We start from the raw sequence: 18797 nt of genomic DNA, 5'->3' as shown, positions 1-18797 counted from the left end.
TGCAGCCTGCTGCCCTTTTCCCCTCTCCCATGGGACAGAGAACCACATGAACTGCTATGGCAGTCCCTCATCACCTCCTGTCCTACAGCCCCAAACTCTTCTGATGGTCAGCTTAATCTGGGAGTGAAACACAGGTGACCTCATCATCAAGAGATATACGCATCCCTGGACGGGGAGGAACACCACCAGTTTGGCCATGGGATGGATGTGCTACTGGTCATGGAAGTACCATCAAAAATAGCTCTTGAGGGCTGCCACTGACAGTACCACCAGGAACCACTCTTTTGAAGGGCACATTGCTTTATTAGATGGTATATTTTCAATGTGTGGGTGAGCACAGATTAAGAAGTTGTCTGGGCAGAGCCACGGAGGCCTGTGAAAAGGCTGGGTGATGTGAAATTGTGGCAGGTAGGAAGTCCTGTGCCTGTAGGTGTGACATCCAAGGCCTAAGGGGGAAGTTTTACCCATTTTTCCTCCTGCATGATGTTAAGCAACAGGCAGTAAATATGGCATTCATTAAAATTGCCTTGTATACTTTTAACAGGCTTGATAATCAGATTTCTGCCACTGTATCGGAAAGCAAAGTTTGTTTTTATTCGAGGCCCTGTAAAACTCTAATTTCTCCCTCATGCACTGGAGGTGCCTGAAGTTTTCTAATGTTTTTAGTGTTTCTTAGCAGTCATTTTTTCCCCCCATCAAAGCTCTGTTCTCTGAAAGATGTATCGAGTAACTGAGTGGAGATTTGCATTTCTCCATGTGTGAGGGATGGACTGGTTGCTGTAAGGGGCAGCTTTAAACTTGCATTTCTCCCTCTACTTCATACACAATAGAGGTTGGATCCTGCCCCTCCCTCCCTGTGGCCCTGGTAGGTAGAAACACTTGAGAGGAACCCAAATTCCAATGTGCCTCCTTGCAGCCTGAGCATCCACTCTCATCCTCCAGCCAGGAACACCGCTCTGTATTTCTGAACATCAGCAAACACTGCAGACAACCTCTAGCAGCTGTAGAAGATCAAGGTCCCCTTTTCAACCTTGAATCTAACTAGAAGCAAGATCCCCATGCTGGTGAAAGGTAAGAGCATTGCAAAGGCATCAGTCAAGCCCCCAAAAAATGAAGGACAAGAAGTGGGAAGGCAACCGACTGTAGAGTACAACAGAAAAGTTCAGTCCGCGGCCACATAATGTGTGCATCCAGGTCTTTTAGTCATTCTGCCTGCGCCCACACGCCAGGCGCTCACGTCTGAATACACACAGACAAGCAAGGGCTGCAGGGCAAGTATGCCACGGTACAGCTGCTGAGGTCCCAGCCGAGCCTCTCCTGGAGGTATTGCTGGGGGCACAATTGCAAAAATAACCCATTCGACATCATAGACCATCAGGAGGCATGACTCAAAGGGAACCTGTTTCGGGCCAAACAAAGCATTTCCTCCGCATCAAGCTGATCAAGTTTTTTTTTGAACCAAGTCAGCGCATTGCACAGGCAGCCCGCAGGAACCTGTTCTACCACCCTCCAACCCTTGGCCCACATGGAGATATTCAGCATCTCTAAGAAAGCAGAGTGCGCTAGGACTGGAGAGGTTTTTGCAGCTGTTTGTTTGAGAAACAAAGCTTCCCTCCTCCAGGATGCAAGGAGTCTACGCTAATCAAATCCTACACGCCTGCTGGATGAATTTCAGCTTGTCAATGTTGCAGCTCAGTGGAGTGATCAACATTTCTAGCACTACGAGCTTGGTGGAAGGGGAAAACACGACAGCAAGAAATTCACCTGGCTGCAAGTCAAACAGGTGTATGGCAGCAGCATCCAAGATTATAATAATATCTTGCAAACATGCAAAAATAGATGTAATAAGACTGATTCTTTGGTTTTCATTAATGAATCATAAAGGCTTTCTTTACATTACACATGCTTTTTTGGCATACGTTGCTAATATTTCCACACTTGCAAGGCTGGAGTTTTAATACTGAGCCTCCCTCCCCTAAGGTTCCTCATTTTTGGCAAGATATACAAGGTGACTGTGTGCCATGACAGGCTCCATTTTACTTTGGGGCAATCAGATTACTTCACACAGATGGTTTTATCGCTGAGACCATTAGAGATTAATTGCCAGTATGTAAATGTACATTTGTTTGATAAAAAAAAAAAAGTCTCAGTTCCTCACTGCTGTCTTGTCTATGTTCCTAAATGTATTTATTTCCTTTCTCCTGCATCATCCCAAAGCACAATTTGTCCAATCTTTACCTAAAGTGACTCAGCTAGTTTTTGATAGGCATCTTAAGTACACATTAACTAAGGAAACAGGCTTTCTTGAGCTACTGGATTGAAAAGCTGGAGAATGAACCTTAGCCTTAACTATGGAAGAAATAAAGGCATCTATCTGTCAGGACGCCTAACATCACACACACCACAAAGTAAAGCACCAAAACATAGAGAATATCACAATTACTTTAAAACATGCATGTAAACATCCTCTTGTGGGGGAAAAAAAAAAAAAGGAGATAATTTGTTCATAGAATCAGGTTCACAATGTAAAAATAGTCTGATCTGAAATGGACTTAGAGACATTCAAATGATACATGTTCAGAGCAACACAGCAGCTCTTCCATTTCAAAAAAAAAAAAAAAAAAAAAGGGACTTTGACCCCCACCCACCATGCAGTAACCCTGTTATCACTGACTGAGCTTTGCTCTTCTCATCAAGGTTTGTCTGAGGCCACGGCAGCCTCTGCCAGTCCTGTTCCTATCTGCATAATTGTTTTAGGCAAAACAGAGTCTTTACCTGAGAGGCGTCTGGGCACATCGGTAATGGCTGGAAGTCCTGTGCCTCGAGTGGAGGACAGGGGAGTTGTGGAGTGAATGGACGGTGAAGTCATCTGGCTCAAGTAGGATGGGTAAGATTGGTCATAGGACCATGGCGGGGATGACTGCGCCTGCCTGGGGTCTAGGGAAAAAAAAAAAAAAAAAGAGAGATTTTTTTTTTAAAAGGAAGAAAAATTTTATGGCATCAACAGCCTAATGGAAAGAGGTGGGGTTACTGAACATACACACAGCAGCGCTATAAGGAATGAGAATGTAATGAGACACAACCTGCTCCTCTAGGACTCAACCCCTTCAAGCCTCACTCTGCGCTTTTCCCTCCCCGTAACAATTTTGGGGGGAAATGAATGGAGCAGTGAGCAGAGTTTTAAAAGATATAGCAGCTGTGCTGCAAATTCCTGGTGTCTGTTGCCCAGGTCTAACAGTGTGTTATACCAAGACTCGCCAGTCCTCTAGAATTGAGGCAGATAAGCAGACAGAACAAGAACAAGACCCAAGTCAGCTTGGGAAGTGGACTTCAGAGGTGGGGAGACTCTGCCGTTATCGCTTGACATGCCTGTCAAGTTGTTCTCCGGTTCAAATACTACACAATAGTATTTCCAGTGCTGAAAATACTATCCAAGAAGGAAAATGTCATTAATCTTATCAGCATCCAGCCAAAAATGCCACATTTGGATGCTGGCCCAATTACCTACAGTCACCTCAATTACAACAATATGAAACCAAATGGTTTGTGGTTGCTATCGCAAGGTAATGATGCCTTTTGATGTACTTGGAACAGCTCACTATGGAGGAAAGTACGGATAATACACTATGTACGGATAAATACAATTTATTTTTTGCTGAAGCACCGGTGGATTGCACTGAGTGAGAGAGAGGGAGACCTAGTTTTATTCACTGGTGTTTGGATTTATAAACTACTTGCTCTCTCAGTTAATATCTGGTGATAAACATAGAGCAAATGCCTCATAAATTATTATTTTTACTTCTTTACATCAATAAAACCAAAGCACTTCCAACCCCAAAGTTTGTTTTGGGCACTGCATGATAAACAGAAAACTGTCTTTGAACTGGCTCATAGAAATTGTAGCACATCCCTCCAAATCCCCCCAGTATTTTCAGCGAAGCCCATCAGGTCCACTCCATTTGGAGAACCTGCTATATCAGAACACACTAAAGTCCTTCTTTGTAGACGGCAACGTGATAGCCACATGGCATAAGCAAAGGCACTTTTTCAGGAAATTCAGCCTTTTTTTTTTTTTTTCGTTTTTTTTAATGCCTTTCCCTGCTCTTCCACACAGCCAAACCTTGTAGTTTCAGCTATTCCTTGTTTATTTTTTCTGTTCAGACACGATTTGTTTGAAGAGATGTCTGGAAAGCAGATACTTCCTCGAAGCAAAATAGCTATATAGATATATAACCCCCCCCTACCCGTCCCCAAGTTTCCAATTTAATTTTAAGAGGATTTTCCTGGAGTTTTCCATTTATATTAGAGCTGAGTAATATAAATGGTTAACATAAACTCGTCAGAAATCCAAAGGACACTTGATCATTAAATGTAATGAACTTTGTTTTAACAGTTTCAAGGCTAAGGCTGTATAGATTGGCACAGGTTCAAATCTGACTGACTGCTTGTTGTTATATCTGATATCGACATATTTCTCTGCCTCATTCCCCTACTCTAATTCACCATACAGTCAATGGTAAATGATCTTCAACTGGGAACGGAAAGCCTAGGCTTACTGGGAAAACAATCTTAAAATTAATGATGTGTCAGGAGCACAATCTCAAATCCAAGCTCCTTCAAACTCCAAAAGCTTTTCAATCTCTGCTTCCAAATCCAAAACAGAGTGCCATAAAGTTTTGGGTTTTGGTCAGTTCCAATGATGGATACAGCAGGTAAAGGCCTGGGGGGAAAAAATCGTGGTGGAGGATGTTTTTACAGGATTTTGGTCTAAGATGGTGAAAGCCTTAGGAAAGGAGCAGCCTTCTGGAGGTTCATGCCACTTCTGGTAGTGCAATCCTCACAGCACGAGAAGATCTTAAGCATCTCAGACACCCTCACCACTTTGAACACCCATGCTAGACTTGGGTCTACACCTAACATCCTTAATCCAACCACCATGAATGCCTACGTGGACACAAGAAGGATGCATGGAAAAAAGTGGTCTTTCAAAGGTTTGTGTGGTCTTTCAAAACAGTATCAAATACTGTGCTGTCCGAGGCAGAATATGGGGCTCAATGGACCATCAGTTGACCTGAAAACATATCATATATTCTCATGACATCTGACTTAGATTTATACATGCCTTAGATTTATACATAGCTCATTTCAACCTCAGAGCCACAATATCACGTTTCTTTTTTAGATGTATAAATTTCATTTCAGCTCTCCATGAGTCCAACACTGTAAGATTTTAAAATGCAAAGTATGTCAGAGAATGAAGAAAAAGAGGATGGACTGTTAGTGAAGACACTGTGCTGTGTCTTAACTGCTTCTGGTCCTGAAGCAGATCTCCTGTTTGACTTGGGTAACTCATCCAACCTCCATTTGATGCAATTCCTACCTAAATTTAAGGACAACAATGATGAATTGCATATTTTGTTGGTCATTATTTTAAGGTGCAGGCACTCTCCAAGTACCTCACTCACAAAATGAGGTGCTTTTCTTGGCTGGAAGTTTTCAACCCAGATATTGAGGTGCAGACTTCAGCCTCTCTGAAACTAGAGTGCGAGCAACTTAGCTCCAGGGAAATGAGATTATGTCTTCTCAGGGAATAGGAAATAAGAAAGAGGAAAATCCTCAACCAAATCGAACATCAGAGCTCAGTGACTGAGAAGAAGGTCACAGTACTCCAGGCTGGAGCGTTACCGTGAATCTCTACACCAAGACATGGCTGAGGTCATGGTCGAGGCAGGGTGGGGATTTTGTCCTGGGGCTGACTGACTTCCAGTTATCTTCGCCCCTTAGGAAACTAGAAAGCGAAGATACAAGTTGCACCAGAGTAAATGCCCTAAAACCAGCCTCTGCTGACTGGTTAGCAGCCATGGTTTGCATGGACATGACAGGAGCAGCCAAACGCCCTTGCCTTGCCAAGTCAAATGTGACCTGCTAGCCCACAGGATAAACGTCACTGCTTGGCCATGTTGCCCAACCCCCAGAGCAAAATGTTGTGAGGCAGAGTGCAAAGCTGCCCTGTGTAGTCCTTGAAGGCAGACCTGCATTTGGGTCTCACATGGCATCTTTTAGTCCCACCAGCAGATGTTCCTTGCAACACTGCAGCAGCAGAGACAGCTGAGGCCCAACCTGCCCACCTCTTCTGGTCCGACACGCCACCACATCAAACCTCCTGGGGGGAAGGAGGATGCAGGGGCACCAAGTGGATCTGCCAGCTGTCAGAACAGCACTTCCAGGGCAGATCCACACAGATGCTTCTGAGGGAGACACAATGATGTCCTTAGGAGGCTCACCTCCTCCTTGCTCAGGCACAGAAGGGGTGGAATGACTACTTAGCATATACCGGCAGGGAAGGAGCTACAAGCAGATTTTTGAACAGTTTTCCTTGACCTCCTACACCAGAGACCAGCTTTCCCGTTCGCTCCAGCTGGCAGGCTTGTGCATGTCTGCTGGGTCCCTGCAGACCACGGGCTTTGCGCCATCACCCGAAGCACCATGTGCTCTGCAGGCACAGATCATCTTCCCAATTGTGAAAAGCCCAGAACTGATGAGAAACCTTACAAGCTCTAAGGCAGACTGAATGTGGATTCCTTCCTAAAGGAATCCCTCTAAAGCAAGGGAAAACACTAATATAAAAGTACTGTGAATGGCTCAGGAGAAAGCCCCCTGTCTTCCTGTATGGCAACCACTGGGAAGGGGTAGCAGAGCCTTCGACAACAGCAAAGGAGGCAGAGGGCCACTTTGAGTTGGCATTTGCACTTCAAAATTTTGGAGTGATTGCTAAGAGCAGTCCTCCTTTTGTAAACATTTCTGTTATGCCTGCGTGGGTGTGAAGGAAAGTGCAGCTTTCAGCATACTCCTTCACAACAGGGCATATCGTGTGTATGCTAAGAAAGCCTGGGCATAGCTCAGCTGAAACAAATCAGCAGGGCGAGGTCTAAACTAATGCACAAACAGCTGCATCCTGTTTGCCCTTCCAGGTAAACCTTGCCAAAGCAGGAAATATTGAATATTGCAAATTATTTTGTGTCTAATTTTTACTGCCACATTTATAGCCAGTGGGAGATGTACACGGTTCTTGACCCTTGTGGTCTGTGACTGACTGCATCAATGGACAAAGGACATTGACGCTTAATGGACAACAAGCAGTTTTAAAAATCAGTCTAAGACTGGATGCACTGTATAAAAACTGGAAGAAAAAAAAAGGATAAAGAATGAATAAAAACCCCAGTGACCCATTCTCCCACCGATGACATTGGCTCTCCAGCAGCATGACTTCTCTTCCTTCAACAGAAATATTCCGAAGTGTCAATGCAGAGAAGAAAAAAATAATGTAAATAGCCTTGAAGAATAAGTTTCTCCATTGCTTTTGCACTGGATTATGAAGCACACAGATTTATTATAGGAAAAAAACCACAACAATCTTGCAAGTTGAGTTACATGATCAGAGCATGATCACAAGCTCGCAGCTCCTTGGCACGCCATGATAGCACCCCAACATCACGTGCCTGCACGTACTTTGCAAAATCACTCTCATTTAAATCTAGCCATCAGCTCTAGCACTGACTGCTGCTGATTGTATTAGTGCTGCTGCTGCTATTAAAATACAAGCTGTCTGGAGCTATCTTGGGTAAACACTTAAAGCAAATGTCCTCACTTCTGATCTTAACAAAGCCAAGACAACTTTCTGCATGAATAACCTAGTGATTATAACACATACACTACCACCATCACCCCAGACCCAGCAAAACAACAACAAAACACAGCCTCCTTCTCTATTTCTTAGGCATCTTTAAAAAGCCAGGACTTGATCTGGATTGCCCAGCTCAATCAGCGCACTCAAATCCAATGGAGTTACACCCCAATGTACAGAAGCGTAATTAAGACCAGATTTTGGCCTGAAGAACCTCTAAAAACATTTCTCCTCCCACCCTGCAAGAGTCACATTTCTAACAGAAAAAAAATACACTGAACAAGTCATGCCAGTAGGGTGACTAAATTGTAAAGAGAAGGGGGAAATAAAGGAATACTTTAATAGGAGGGACACAAGCTTTACCAAATGGAGGTTCACAGGGGCAACTTGCCAGTCGCCTAAAAGGATGCAATCAATTTGCACACATACAGCAGACTGCAGCCACCCATGTGTTCATGGCAGCAGAAATCCCAGCTCCACCACCTCATCCGCTGTCTTGTAGTTTTTATTCCAAGTTACAGTAAACTGAAGGCATAACTCACCCCATAAGCCTATTACTCGGGCTATTTCTAAATTATCTGTTCCAGGCAACCATGTACTTTGTCTGATGTGCTCTCAGACAGATGCACACCAGCTACAAACTGGTGTGTGCTTCAGAGTCCTGTTGGTCCTAGGTAAAACACAGCCAACGCTGGCAGGGCACTTGCATAGTGCTGGAGTAATAACAGCTACACGGCTGCTGTTTCAAACCTGTCCTGCAGCTGATGGTCTCAGAGAACAGACACTGGACTTTGAGGCAGATGCTGCACAGCTTCATATCCAGAGCCTGGGACAACGTGGTGATGAGCACGGCTTTCTGCCTTCTCCCTGACTCTGCAAAAGGGCAGTATCCAGCCTCCTGCCTGCAAGTCCTGAGCGGGGGAATTAAGGAGGTCCCAGCTGGTACCGTCCCCATTCTCCATCTGAGAGTCGAAGGTGCTTTCTGCCCATGGTCTTCCCAGCAGACTCAGTTTAACTGTCCCTGCCTGCCAGTGGAGATGGGTCCTCTTACTGACTTTCAGGTAAGCCAGCTCTGAAGCCTTTAAATCTGCTTCCTACAACCCTAAAAATGATGAGGAACGAAAGCGTAACATCCCCAAAGTGCATGGGGAGAGGAAGAGGAAAGGGGGAAAAATAATATTTAATAGGACCTGCTTCAGAGTGCTGTTATTGCAGCGATGAAAGTCACAGGTTGCCTATAGATCAGACGGTGCCACAGTGGTGATGGAGCATGAAACCTCACTTAACTCCCACTTTGCAGCCCAGCTGCCGGGGTCCTCATGCTGACCACATTCCTGCCATCACGCCCGTGGCTTTTCCTGGCCAATAGAAGCTAATCCTCACTGGTTGCATTTTAGAAAAACAACAATTTTCCTCATTTCATACTGAAACACTGATGCAACAGCTCAGTGTCTGAATGGGAATGTAATCGGATACAAGAGTAAGTTGTGTGAGTGCTATTAGGGAAAGGGAAAAAAAATAAAAAAGCAAATATACCAGTATCCTAATGTGAACAGACAGGATTCCAGATTTACGGGCAGCAAGCGGCGTTCAAATTAAATCTGCATTGCCTCAGCAAAGGCATCTGCTTATTGGATGATTTGTTTTTTAATGACCCTTCGATGTTACTTTTGCAGAATCCTAGTTAAAATGCCATGTTGAATAAGGGCAACTCTGTGCCTTGTACTGCCACAGCCTGCTCCTGTTGTAGGTTTAGATCTGTGCTGTGATTTGTAAAACCTGTACTCTGATACTCTAGGAAAATAAACACAAGCTAGACAGAGAAAAGAAATATAAGAGTGAACTCCAAAGTGCTGAGTTCTTTTCAGACTCAGGTGTGGGCCAGCCAGGCTTTAAATATTATTTCTGTTTAATCATGCAATAGCTATGCAAGACCTCAAGCGGAACGAAACAAAAGCAGTTTATGTGCTTACTAGCAAGAATATGGATTTTGTCATAGGAAACCAGTATTTACTGTTAAAGTTATTAGGAATTAATTGTTTTCCCTAAAATCACTACGTAAAGAGATTAAGAAACAAAGGTATTTCTAAAGGAATGCTTGGTTAATTCCAACAAAGGTCATTAAAAAATCCTAGGTTTTCAGACAAGGGTCTATTCTCCTTTTAATGCATGCCCAAGCCATACCATCCCAGTGGACCATGTTAAGAAGCCAGTGGTATTCCCACCAAATAACGCACCCCAACAAGGAAACTGGTGGAGGTGGACAGCCCAGACAGCTCCCTCCCTACTACCATACCAAACAGGTGGACTTTTAGCAATTTCTCATGGTCACCTCACACTCGATCAAAGAGATGCCTTGCCTGCGGCATCCACTGTATCTCTCGTTGGCACCGTATGTGTGGCAATGGGCATCCATTCATGCCAGAAGAACTCAGAGGTACTGTCCACAAAAAGCATCCCAGCACTTTGGTGGAACATCAAAGCACATAGAGCTTTACAGATTACAATCAACGTCCTGAAGAGCACCAACAAGCCTTGCGGGGAAGCCAGCGTCATTCACAGAGCTGGCACTGATGTCAAATGCTCATGCTAATCACCTTATTAAATGGGAAGGCTACCAGAAAGCCAAAAAGTAGCCTTTGAGGGCTGGGTTTTGACTTTCCTAAATTGAGGAGGTTACCAGGGTGGGGAATAATGTGGCAAATACTGTACCAGACCACTTATTCTCTGCAAACTTTAATAAGTAGCTGACTCCTCACTGTTTGGGGGGAAATATAAGCAATTTGGGATTCTAAAGTATCACAAGACCATGAGTTTATCTGGCAAGAAAAGCACATAATCTGCAATAGATGGAAAAGTCAACCTGCCTTCCTCCGTTCAGCTCACTTCCCTCTGCCCTACCAGCACTGTGTCTTCCCTCTCTCAATGAAGTCTCAGCTGGTACAGTGAACTGCTAGCACTTCAATCTGCAGGGAAGACAGGGAATGCCACAGAGCTTTGTTTCCAGTCAGGCTTATTTAAAGCTTATCTGAAGTTTTCACCTCCCGGATCTGTAAATGCTGCTGCTGATTCATAATGAGGCAGAGAAGTACTCTATTAATCAAACCCAGCAGAACATTTTCTACAGGAGGCATTTATGTGAATGAGAGCAGCATATGAGGTTACACTTAGCTAGGAAGAAAATTACAAGGGGATCTCAGTTCTCCTGCTTCAGGGCATAAGCTGATCACCAGATGGGGTCAGGAAGAATTTCACCCTCCTTCGTTCCTAGATATAGTGTTGCACAATAGGTAAACTATGGAGGCACAAGGAAGAAGGAAAAAAGCTGATTATAGCACCAGATTTTCCCTCTGCTTTCTCAGGAACTGTGTCCACAAGCACCACCAGGCAGAAGACAGTAGGTTAGAAAAAACACTGGGCTTCTGTCTGGCAGTTCTTATCCAGAAAATTATATGCAGAAGAGCCCTGACTTCACATGTCCAACAAACAAAACACTAAGCCCAGCCAAAAAAGCTGCTCTGGGAAGCTGGTGGACAGCACGTACTGTGTAATGGCTACTATCAATACCTTTAATATATTATAAATATTTTACATCAGTTAAAGTAGGACTTCTAGATCTGGGAGAACTTTGCCACAGCTCATGGGAACAGTTTTTTTGTTTCAGTTCTCTGAGTGCTTTGGGTTCAATTTAACCCATTTACTTCTCTTTCTTACTGCAAATTAATAAACCAGTTGAACTTAAGAAAAAGAAAGAAGAAAGCCACAACACTTTGTTAAAACCACTAAGTTTCAGCTGGTATCAAGTCAAAACCACTTGAAACATGAAACCAGAAATCTTCCTAGGTTGACTCAAAGACTGTGTCTATACTAGGAGTGCTTTACCAGTAAAGGAATATTGGTATATAACATTGGTAAAGGACTTCTGGTGTAGATGCAACTGTAGCAGGAAAACTGAGTTTTAAATCGGTCTAGTAAATCGAGCCAAGAGATATGTTGACAGACTTGCATCTAGGTGAAGTTCTCCAACAGTTCTAGCAAGTGAATTGTTCAGGGGCAACAACTCTTCACATCTTGGATAGACACAAATATGTCAGCAAAAATTTTTAAATGTAGAAATACCCAAAATCAGGTAGAGGTTGTTTCAAAACTCTTTTGAAAAATTTAACCAGCTCTGAATTTAGAAAAATGACAAAATTGGTTTATTCTGTGGGCTTCACATTTTCTTGCAAACTTCTGGCATAGCTCCAGTTAAACATCTTATTTCAGTCTTATAATCTGTGACACATGGTACTTTATGATTTCTCTCAGCACAATGAAATCTGTCTCTCAGCATGCAATCATAAATGTTGCATACAACCCTCACAAGCAACCTTTAGAGATTTCTCCATAACCCAGTTCGTTTATTGTAACAGTGGTCAGCACTGGTGCTAGAAGGAAACCGCCATGTGAGAAGACTGTATTATTATTATTGTTATTACAATAGGAAGACCATTAAATGCTGGCTGCTTCCCTCAACATGAGTGCAAAATAAAAAGGCTGAATAAAAATGTTCATTCCATTATACACAGATACGTACTACTGCACACACAGAGGAGAAGGCAGAGTAACATGGCAGTTAGAAATTCACCAAATTCCTACTCAGTTTACCCGGATCGACTATTTTGGATTATTTTGCATTTATGGCAAAAAGATATTTTTTAAAAAAGAAAGACATTTTTGGCTTCAAACGCTATAGAAAAATCCACTTCCCACCTAGCTTTGCTTGGAACACGTCTGTCACTCTGTAACAGCCTCTTTTACTGCAGTTGAGACACAAATATCCATAAGCAATTACTACCATTGCCTGTGCAAGTCAAACCTATGGTTCTGTCTCTTACCTGTAATCTGACTCTGTCCTTGTGGATTAAAAGGACTTGGTGCAGAGTTCAGAGAGGGCCGTGGGCTCTGGGTCGGGACCCCTACTCTCATACTGGGATGAGGAATGCGCCCTAAATCACTGAGGCGTTCAGAGAACAAACTAGGTTTAGAGTCATCAAGCTTCTGTCTGTGCCCTGGAAACAGCAAATCATAAAATAAAAGCGTTAATAACAAGATTTAGTAATTTAACACACCCCAAAAAAACCCAAAATGGCCTCTAAGGACCTGTTATCAGATTTAATGGACTTACAGGTATCTCGGCTACCCCCGATCCCACAACAACATTGGGGGGGGATGGGGGGGTGGGATTTGTGTTTTGGACATGCTTGTGCTGGTGAAAGCCTTATCAAGCACAACTGTGTCCACACAGATGTGTAACATTGCAATTTGGATCAAAATAAGCCCTTATCAGGACACCCACACAAGGTCTTTTTTGTCTTTTTTGTCCTTTTTGTCTTTTTGTCTTTTTTTATTATTATTTTTCTTTAATTGATGCTTTAACTACACTTGGTAGTTAAAGAGACAAACTTCCTTTTCCAAAAGCAAGCCTCGTATGTAAGTACAAGTTATCAAGTGGGACAATTATTCCATGCCTGGTTTATATGTTGTGGATTTTTGCTATGAAAATGAAAGCTTTTCTTCTCCCGTTATTTTTTTTTTTTTTAACTCTGTCACAGTTAGTCATTAGCTTTCATTCCTCTGGGAGATTTTCCAAAGAGTAAATAGTCACTATCATTTGAGAACAGCAGTATTGCAAGGAAAACTTTCAAAGCTGCTGGCCACGACTGGGTCCTACACTCCCTTTGTGTGGTCAGCCTTCCTCAGTGCTCCTACTTCTCACCCTGAAAACAGACTAACTGCCCTCGTGACATATGCTCACATCAGGAACACTCATTTATGGGTGCTCAGTTGTCCAAATGTGAAGGGGGGAAATGGAAAAAGCAACAGGATGCCTCAAGCGCTACTGCTCATATTGTCATTGAGACATTTCAAGAGTAAAAGTTTCACTTCTCTAATTGTTGCATTTTTGCTCCTAGGTTTAATTTCTTTCCAAGGTAGCTATAGGACGCTCCTTGCCCAATGGTGCTTTTGAATGTGAGATGCCGAAGGTGTTACTTCTATTATTCAACGTATGGAGAAACAGCCGTGCATAGAGATTAAGGTCAGGACTAATTTTACTTAACTTTAGCCATTTATAAATCAGGCATCTAGTCTAAACTCTCCTAATGTAGACTTCCTCTACAGTTAATGGAAAGAAAGAGCTACTTCCAGAGGGCAATTCATCTTATTTGTCTCTGACACCAATCTTAAAATGGGATGATTCACCTTCTGAATTTGCTTTCTCTTCCTTCTTTGATCAGAGAAGGAGCACACATGACTAGTTTAATTAGACACCCTCACCATTAGTCAACACTAAATGGGATTAATCTTACCCTAAGCTACCAACCAAGGTCACACCGAAAGCCTCTGGCAGAGCTGAAACGGGGGCCAGACCCCGACATTGCAACCCAGAACCACATCTGCCTCCATCCCTGTAAGCAGTGCCACGGCACTGGCACGGGCAATAACTGAGTAGGATATTTTTATGCTTTTAACAATAAGAAGGGTCCCTGGTAGGGTTTGGACTTAAGCCCTTCTGGATGATCCCCAGAGGCTTGAGATAACCCACGTTGTCCCCCAGCAGTATGAGTACAGCTGTTTGTCTGGAGGCTATGAGAGTTCAGCTTTGCAGACATGGTCAGATTGTCCCATCGGTTTTAGGCCAGAGAACGAATTTTGGCATGGGTTGATTTATTTTAAAAGCATAAATGAGGGCACTGAGTTTTGAGATTGAGCTATCAGACTACCACTCTCTAAAAAAATGCCTTTTAATGGTACCTCTCACCACAGTACTGAAGTACTGAAGTACATGGGTTCACATCACCTAACTGGGATGTCGGCACTAAACAACTAAATACAAACGAGATTCAGAAAAATCATGGTTCTAGACAGAAAAGTGAAGGATTCAGGCTGACAGATGAGAAGAAACTGGATGGAATTTAATTCTGGAGAAACTTCTCTAGCAATTAAAAAACAAATAATTAGTTGACCCAATTTTTGTACTTTGAAGTATGATTTTTCTCCCCCAGGATGACTCAGTCTAAAAGCATGGGGTAGGCAGGAGCTTTCTCCTTAAGGATAAGGTGCTGCTCTGGTTAGAGCTGACATGGGTGGCTACTCCTTTCTTCAGGAGGTATCAATCATGTTAAACGGGGAACAATTTTTCGTGGGCCCGTTACAACTCTGTAATGACAGCTTAATTAACAGCATGACATCTAACCAAGTTGTCTTTAGCATTATCTTTTCAATCTATTTAAATGACAACTTGTACAAGCTGGGTGCTGCTAAATCTGAAGAAACTATTTGCGCGCACACACACACAGAGTCTGTATTCTCCTGGGATTTCTCCTTCTCCATCTTCTTTTCCTCTACAATACCTATGTATTTGCTTTTCTCTTTTCCAGTCATATTTTCCACTCTGTTTTTTAAAGGCATCTCCATCCCCTCCCCTTTTGTCTTCTACTCATCCCTAATCACATCCCAGCAAATCCAAGAGGGCTCAAAATAAGGCAAATACAATTAGCTTATCTCTGGCCTCACGCATCGGGGCTGCCTTTACCTGCCTTTATCCACCCCCAAAGTGAATTTTATTTTGAATTTTTGCAGACAAATCCTGTGCTATGTTCATACAGCACCCTTTTTGCTAAAGAATCACTAACAAACCAGTGCACAAGCTATTTTAACTGTCTTCAGATAACTCAATGAACACTTGTTCTACAGGTCATCACTCCTGCACTGACCTGTGCCCAATAACCCCCAGCTTTGTTCTTATCATGCTCTGTTTGCCCATGCATAGTTTTGCTAGAAAAGAGTTTCTTTCTATTTAATTATGTGTATTATTATGATGATGAACTAGGTCTATCACAGAAAGACAAAATTCAGCAGGATAGCGGTGCACTTTAGTATACAGGCAGAGGGAAAAAAAGAAGAGGGAAAAAATGAGGGGGAAAAAGAAAGGGAAAAAAGAAATAAGAGGAAAAATACCCACATCTGGTTGAATTGAAATGATCTAGAGATGTGTGGGTTTGGGTGTAGCCATCTCCCGCCCCCCCAAAAAAAACTGTAGGGAAAAGAGAGCGATATGCACATCTGGAAGACCCCAGGCATCAATGGAACTGCAAGTCCCCAGAAGCCAGCAAGGAGCCAAAGGCAGACTTGCCTTCCCCTTCTGGACATTTAAAATTGAGGGTTGTAACACGGAGTCATGTTGTGACAAAGAGATCCACAGAAAGAGCCACACTCCCCCAGTAAAATGTCCCAGTGAGATGAGATTACATTAGAGCTTCACACATTACGGGTTATTATGCTTTGATAAAAGCTAAGACGTGCTCACATTGAAAGTAAGCAGGAAATGCAACAAAAACTTCAGGAGTTGCTCACAAAGAAGTGTAAGCAGCTTAAATAAATCTCTTGCCCTGATTCCTGTGCAGAAAAAAAAAATATCCTATTAAGTACAGAGGAGCCATGAGGTATGGGCTGACAACACTTTAAGAAGGCCTTCTGAGTAGCACATAAGCAGCAGCAATGAAATATGTGATACATGTTTAAAACTCATTCCACAAGCTGCTTTTCATCTCTCATTGATATATGTGTCTGTTGACAGAGAAATTCCTGATCCCAGGGGAGTGTGCTAAGAAAAGCTGTATTCCTTGGTCTCAGTCATGAGGCGCAATTTTATTTCAGGAAAAAAGATTAGGGTAGCAAGTGTGGATAGCTCAGGGAGAATCTGTGATCTGCTGCAGCAGTTAGTACATTAAAAAGCAATATAAAAGCTACATAAAGGATATAATAAAATAATGTTGCAGCTATACCAGTGCCTGCAACGCTGCATTTAATGCCGGCTGCTCTGTTACAAAGATGATTATGTAGAATGGATTGGGCTTGGAGGGGGACAAAATGGTTATGGGCACAGGCAGTCTTGAGTATGAATTGAAGTCAAAAAGACTGAGGCTGTCCCATGAGTCACTGAATGAGGATGGGACTCAGCAGCCATTGGAATACATCAGGTCACAGGCAAGGAGATGGGAAAGAGATGAGAAAAACTGAGCATTAAGAGACAAAAGCTGTACAAGCTGTTCTGATTTGTTTGATTTGTTGGTACAAAACAAGTTAGCCGTTAGAAATCCATTATTCGCTCCAAAATGACAAGCAATATTCTGGTCTTTCACTGCTACTCTGCTGTTTCAAGCCAAACACCAACCTGAGTATCAGTTTCTGGAGACAGAAAGCATTGCCAGTAACCCCCGCCCCCCTCTCCCCCCAACAATTTTGGCCATTTTTCATGAATCAAACCAGAAAATAGTACAATAAAGTCAGTGTAAACTGCAGCCAGCCAGACGGTGCTTGCGCTGCTGCTTCAGCTTGCCAGTCCAGGATGGCCTCAGAATATGTTACAACGGCCCATAGAAGCTAATGTTCAATTATCACATCCCAGGCATGGCAGAAGATGTGGGGAGGCTTCATCTCCAACTTAATCATGTCAGTTTAAACTAAACGAAGGAATGCCTCCCAGATCAAAGCAAAGCAATCTTGATTCTGCTGGATGTGGTAACTGGAAAGGGACGTGAGCTCGTCTCTCATCACTGAACTTCCACCACTCTGCTGGAGAAGTCAAGATGTAAATTGGGCCATGGAAGAGGCTGACTTGCAGAATGTAAATATGGTGTTGATGCTTGAAGATTTTTACCTCCTCAGGGAGGAGGGGTGTGCGTTTTTATCTTTTAGCTTGTGGGTGTGGAACTGAAAACTAATCAGATAATGCTACACGTGGCCTTGCCAGATGCTGACACTCAGGGACTCCCTTTCTTTGTACCGTGTGCACCACCCACCAGTTTTTTGTGTGTGTGTGTGTTTGGTTTTTGTTTTTTTTTTCCTGGTACCAAGGAGATCTGGTTACCAGATTTTCAACAGATGTTTTTATCACTCTCAAGTGGGTTAGCTATTTTCAGTCATCGCCCAGTTCTATCTTTTTTGCCTCTGCCTTCACAACAAGAAGTATCGTGGGAGGCAGGTGTCTTGATAAAAGAGCCAGGGGAAGGCAGGAAATTAAGTACCTGGGCTCTCACCTGGTGGGGGCAGGTTTGCTGGGACATCCCAAGGAATGGAGGTTGATGACCCACCATGAAACACCAGGGTTTCTGTTTGTTACATGTCATGAGTGCACTCAGCATCAGCTAGTGAAGTTTGGAGAGTCACTCCATGGAGTGACCACAGCTGGAAAGGGCAAACAAAACAAAACATTTTTGCACCCCAGGGCCAGTAACTGAGGCTTTCTATGGCTCTGGGTTCAGTGTTGTCATTGAAAAAAAAGAAAGCTTTAATGGAAAAGGGACTTTCCTTCAGGCTAAGGGGTGGCAGAAAGAAGAATCATCTAGTTTACAAGCTATAAAGCCTATACACCCCAAGCTTCCCCTGACTTCAAGAGAAGCACAACAGAAACCAAGAACTCAAGTTTTGATTATTCTCACTGTTCTCCAAAGGTGAAGTGCTTTAAGGAGGTAAGGAATGAGCACATATTTTCCTACCAACATTATATCTCTTTGAGACAAGTATTCTGATTATGTCTCTTTTAACACCAGCACATCGGTAACATACTTCTGTGTACACACTGTAGAAGACAATTTCACACCATAAAAAAGATAGGTCACATGTCCTCTGAATTTCATCACAATTTCTCCTTAAATTCTCTTTGGATGTCTTCCTGCATTTCATCCTATTTGGTCCTATGGATCAGCTGTAACTAGAAGATACTGATATGAGCTTGACTGTGAATTCAGCTACAGGCTTGTAAAGCTGAAGTCAAGGGAGTTACATTTATGACATGGTAAAGGAGTTGAGACCTGAGCCTAAGGCTTCTTAACTGCTGTTGTGCAGGGACTGAATAATGCTGAGCATTCAGCATGAAGCAAAAATATGCATTGTTCTGTTACAAATTTCAGACAATACATCATTGCAGGAAGACGTCACTCCAAAGCACTGTCAATCTGCGCACTGGAGGTAAAAATAAGAGACCTGTAAACCAGCAAAAGCTGAGAAAATGCATGTCAGCTCTTTGCAAGGAAAAAATCTCAGAAGCAAGTAACAAGGGTCCCTCTTG

General features: G+C 43.0%; 1 protein-coding gene across 4 annotated transcripts in view; it reads right to left on the bottom strand.

Annotated features, from left to right (window-relative positions):
- Nucleotides 1-18797, bottom strand: part of RUNX2 (RUNX family transcription factor 2) — a 159009-nt gene that overhangs the window by 93078 nt on the left and 47134 nt on the right. For 2 of the 4 annotated variants that reach the window (XM_056343014.1, XM_056343016.1), the window contains exons 4-5: nucleotides 12562-12735; nucleotides 2776-2937 (exon numbers count right to left, since the gene is read on the bottom strand). In XM_056343014.1, coding sequence (XP_056198989.1) covers nucleotides 2776-2937; nucleotides 12562-12735 — 336 coding nt within the window. The remainder of the gene's footprint in view (nucleotides 1-2775; nucleotides 2938-12561; nucleotides 12736-18797) is intronic. The other 2 variants (XM_056343015.1, XM_056343017.1) reach the window with 1 other exon arrangement.

The sequence above is a fragment of the Falco biarmicus genome, chromosome 6, assembly GCF_023638135.1.
Source record: "Falco biarmicus isolate bFalBia1 chromosome 6, bFalBia1.pri, whole genome shotgun sequence".
NCBI classification, from domain to species: domain Eukaryota; kingdom Metazoa; phylum Chordata; class Aves; order Falconiformes; family Falconidae; genus Falco; species Falco biarmicus.
This window is presented reverse-complemented; position numbering and strand designations above follow the sequence as displayed.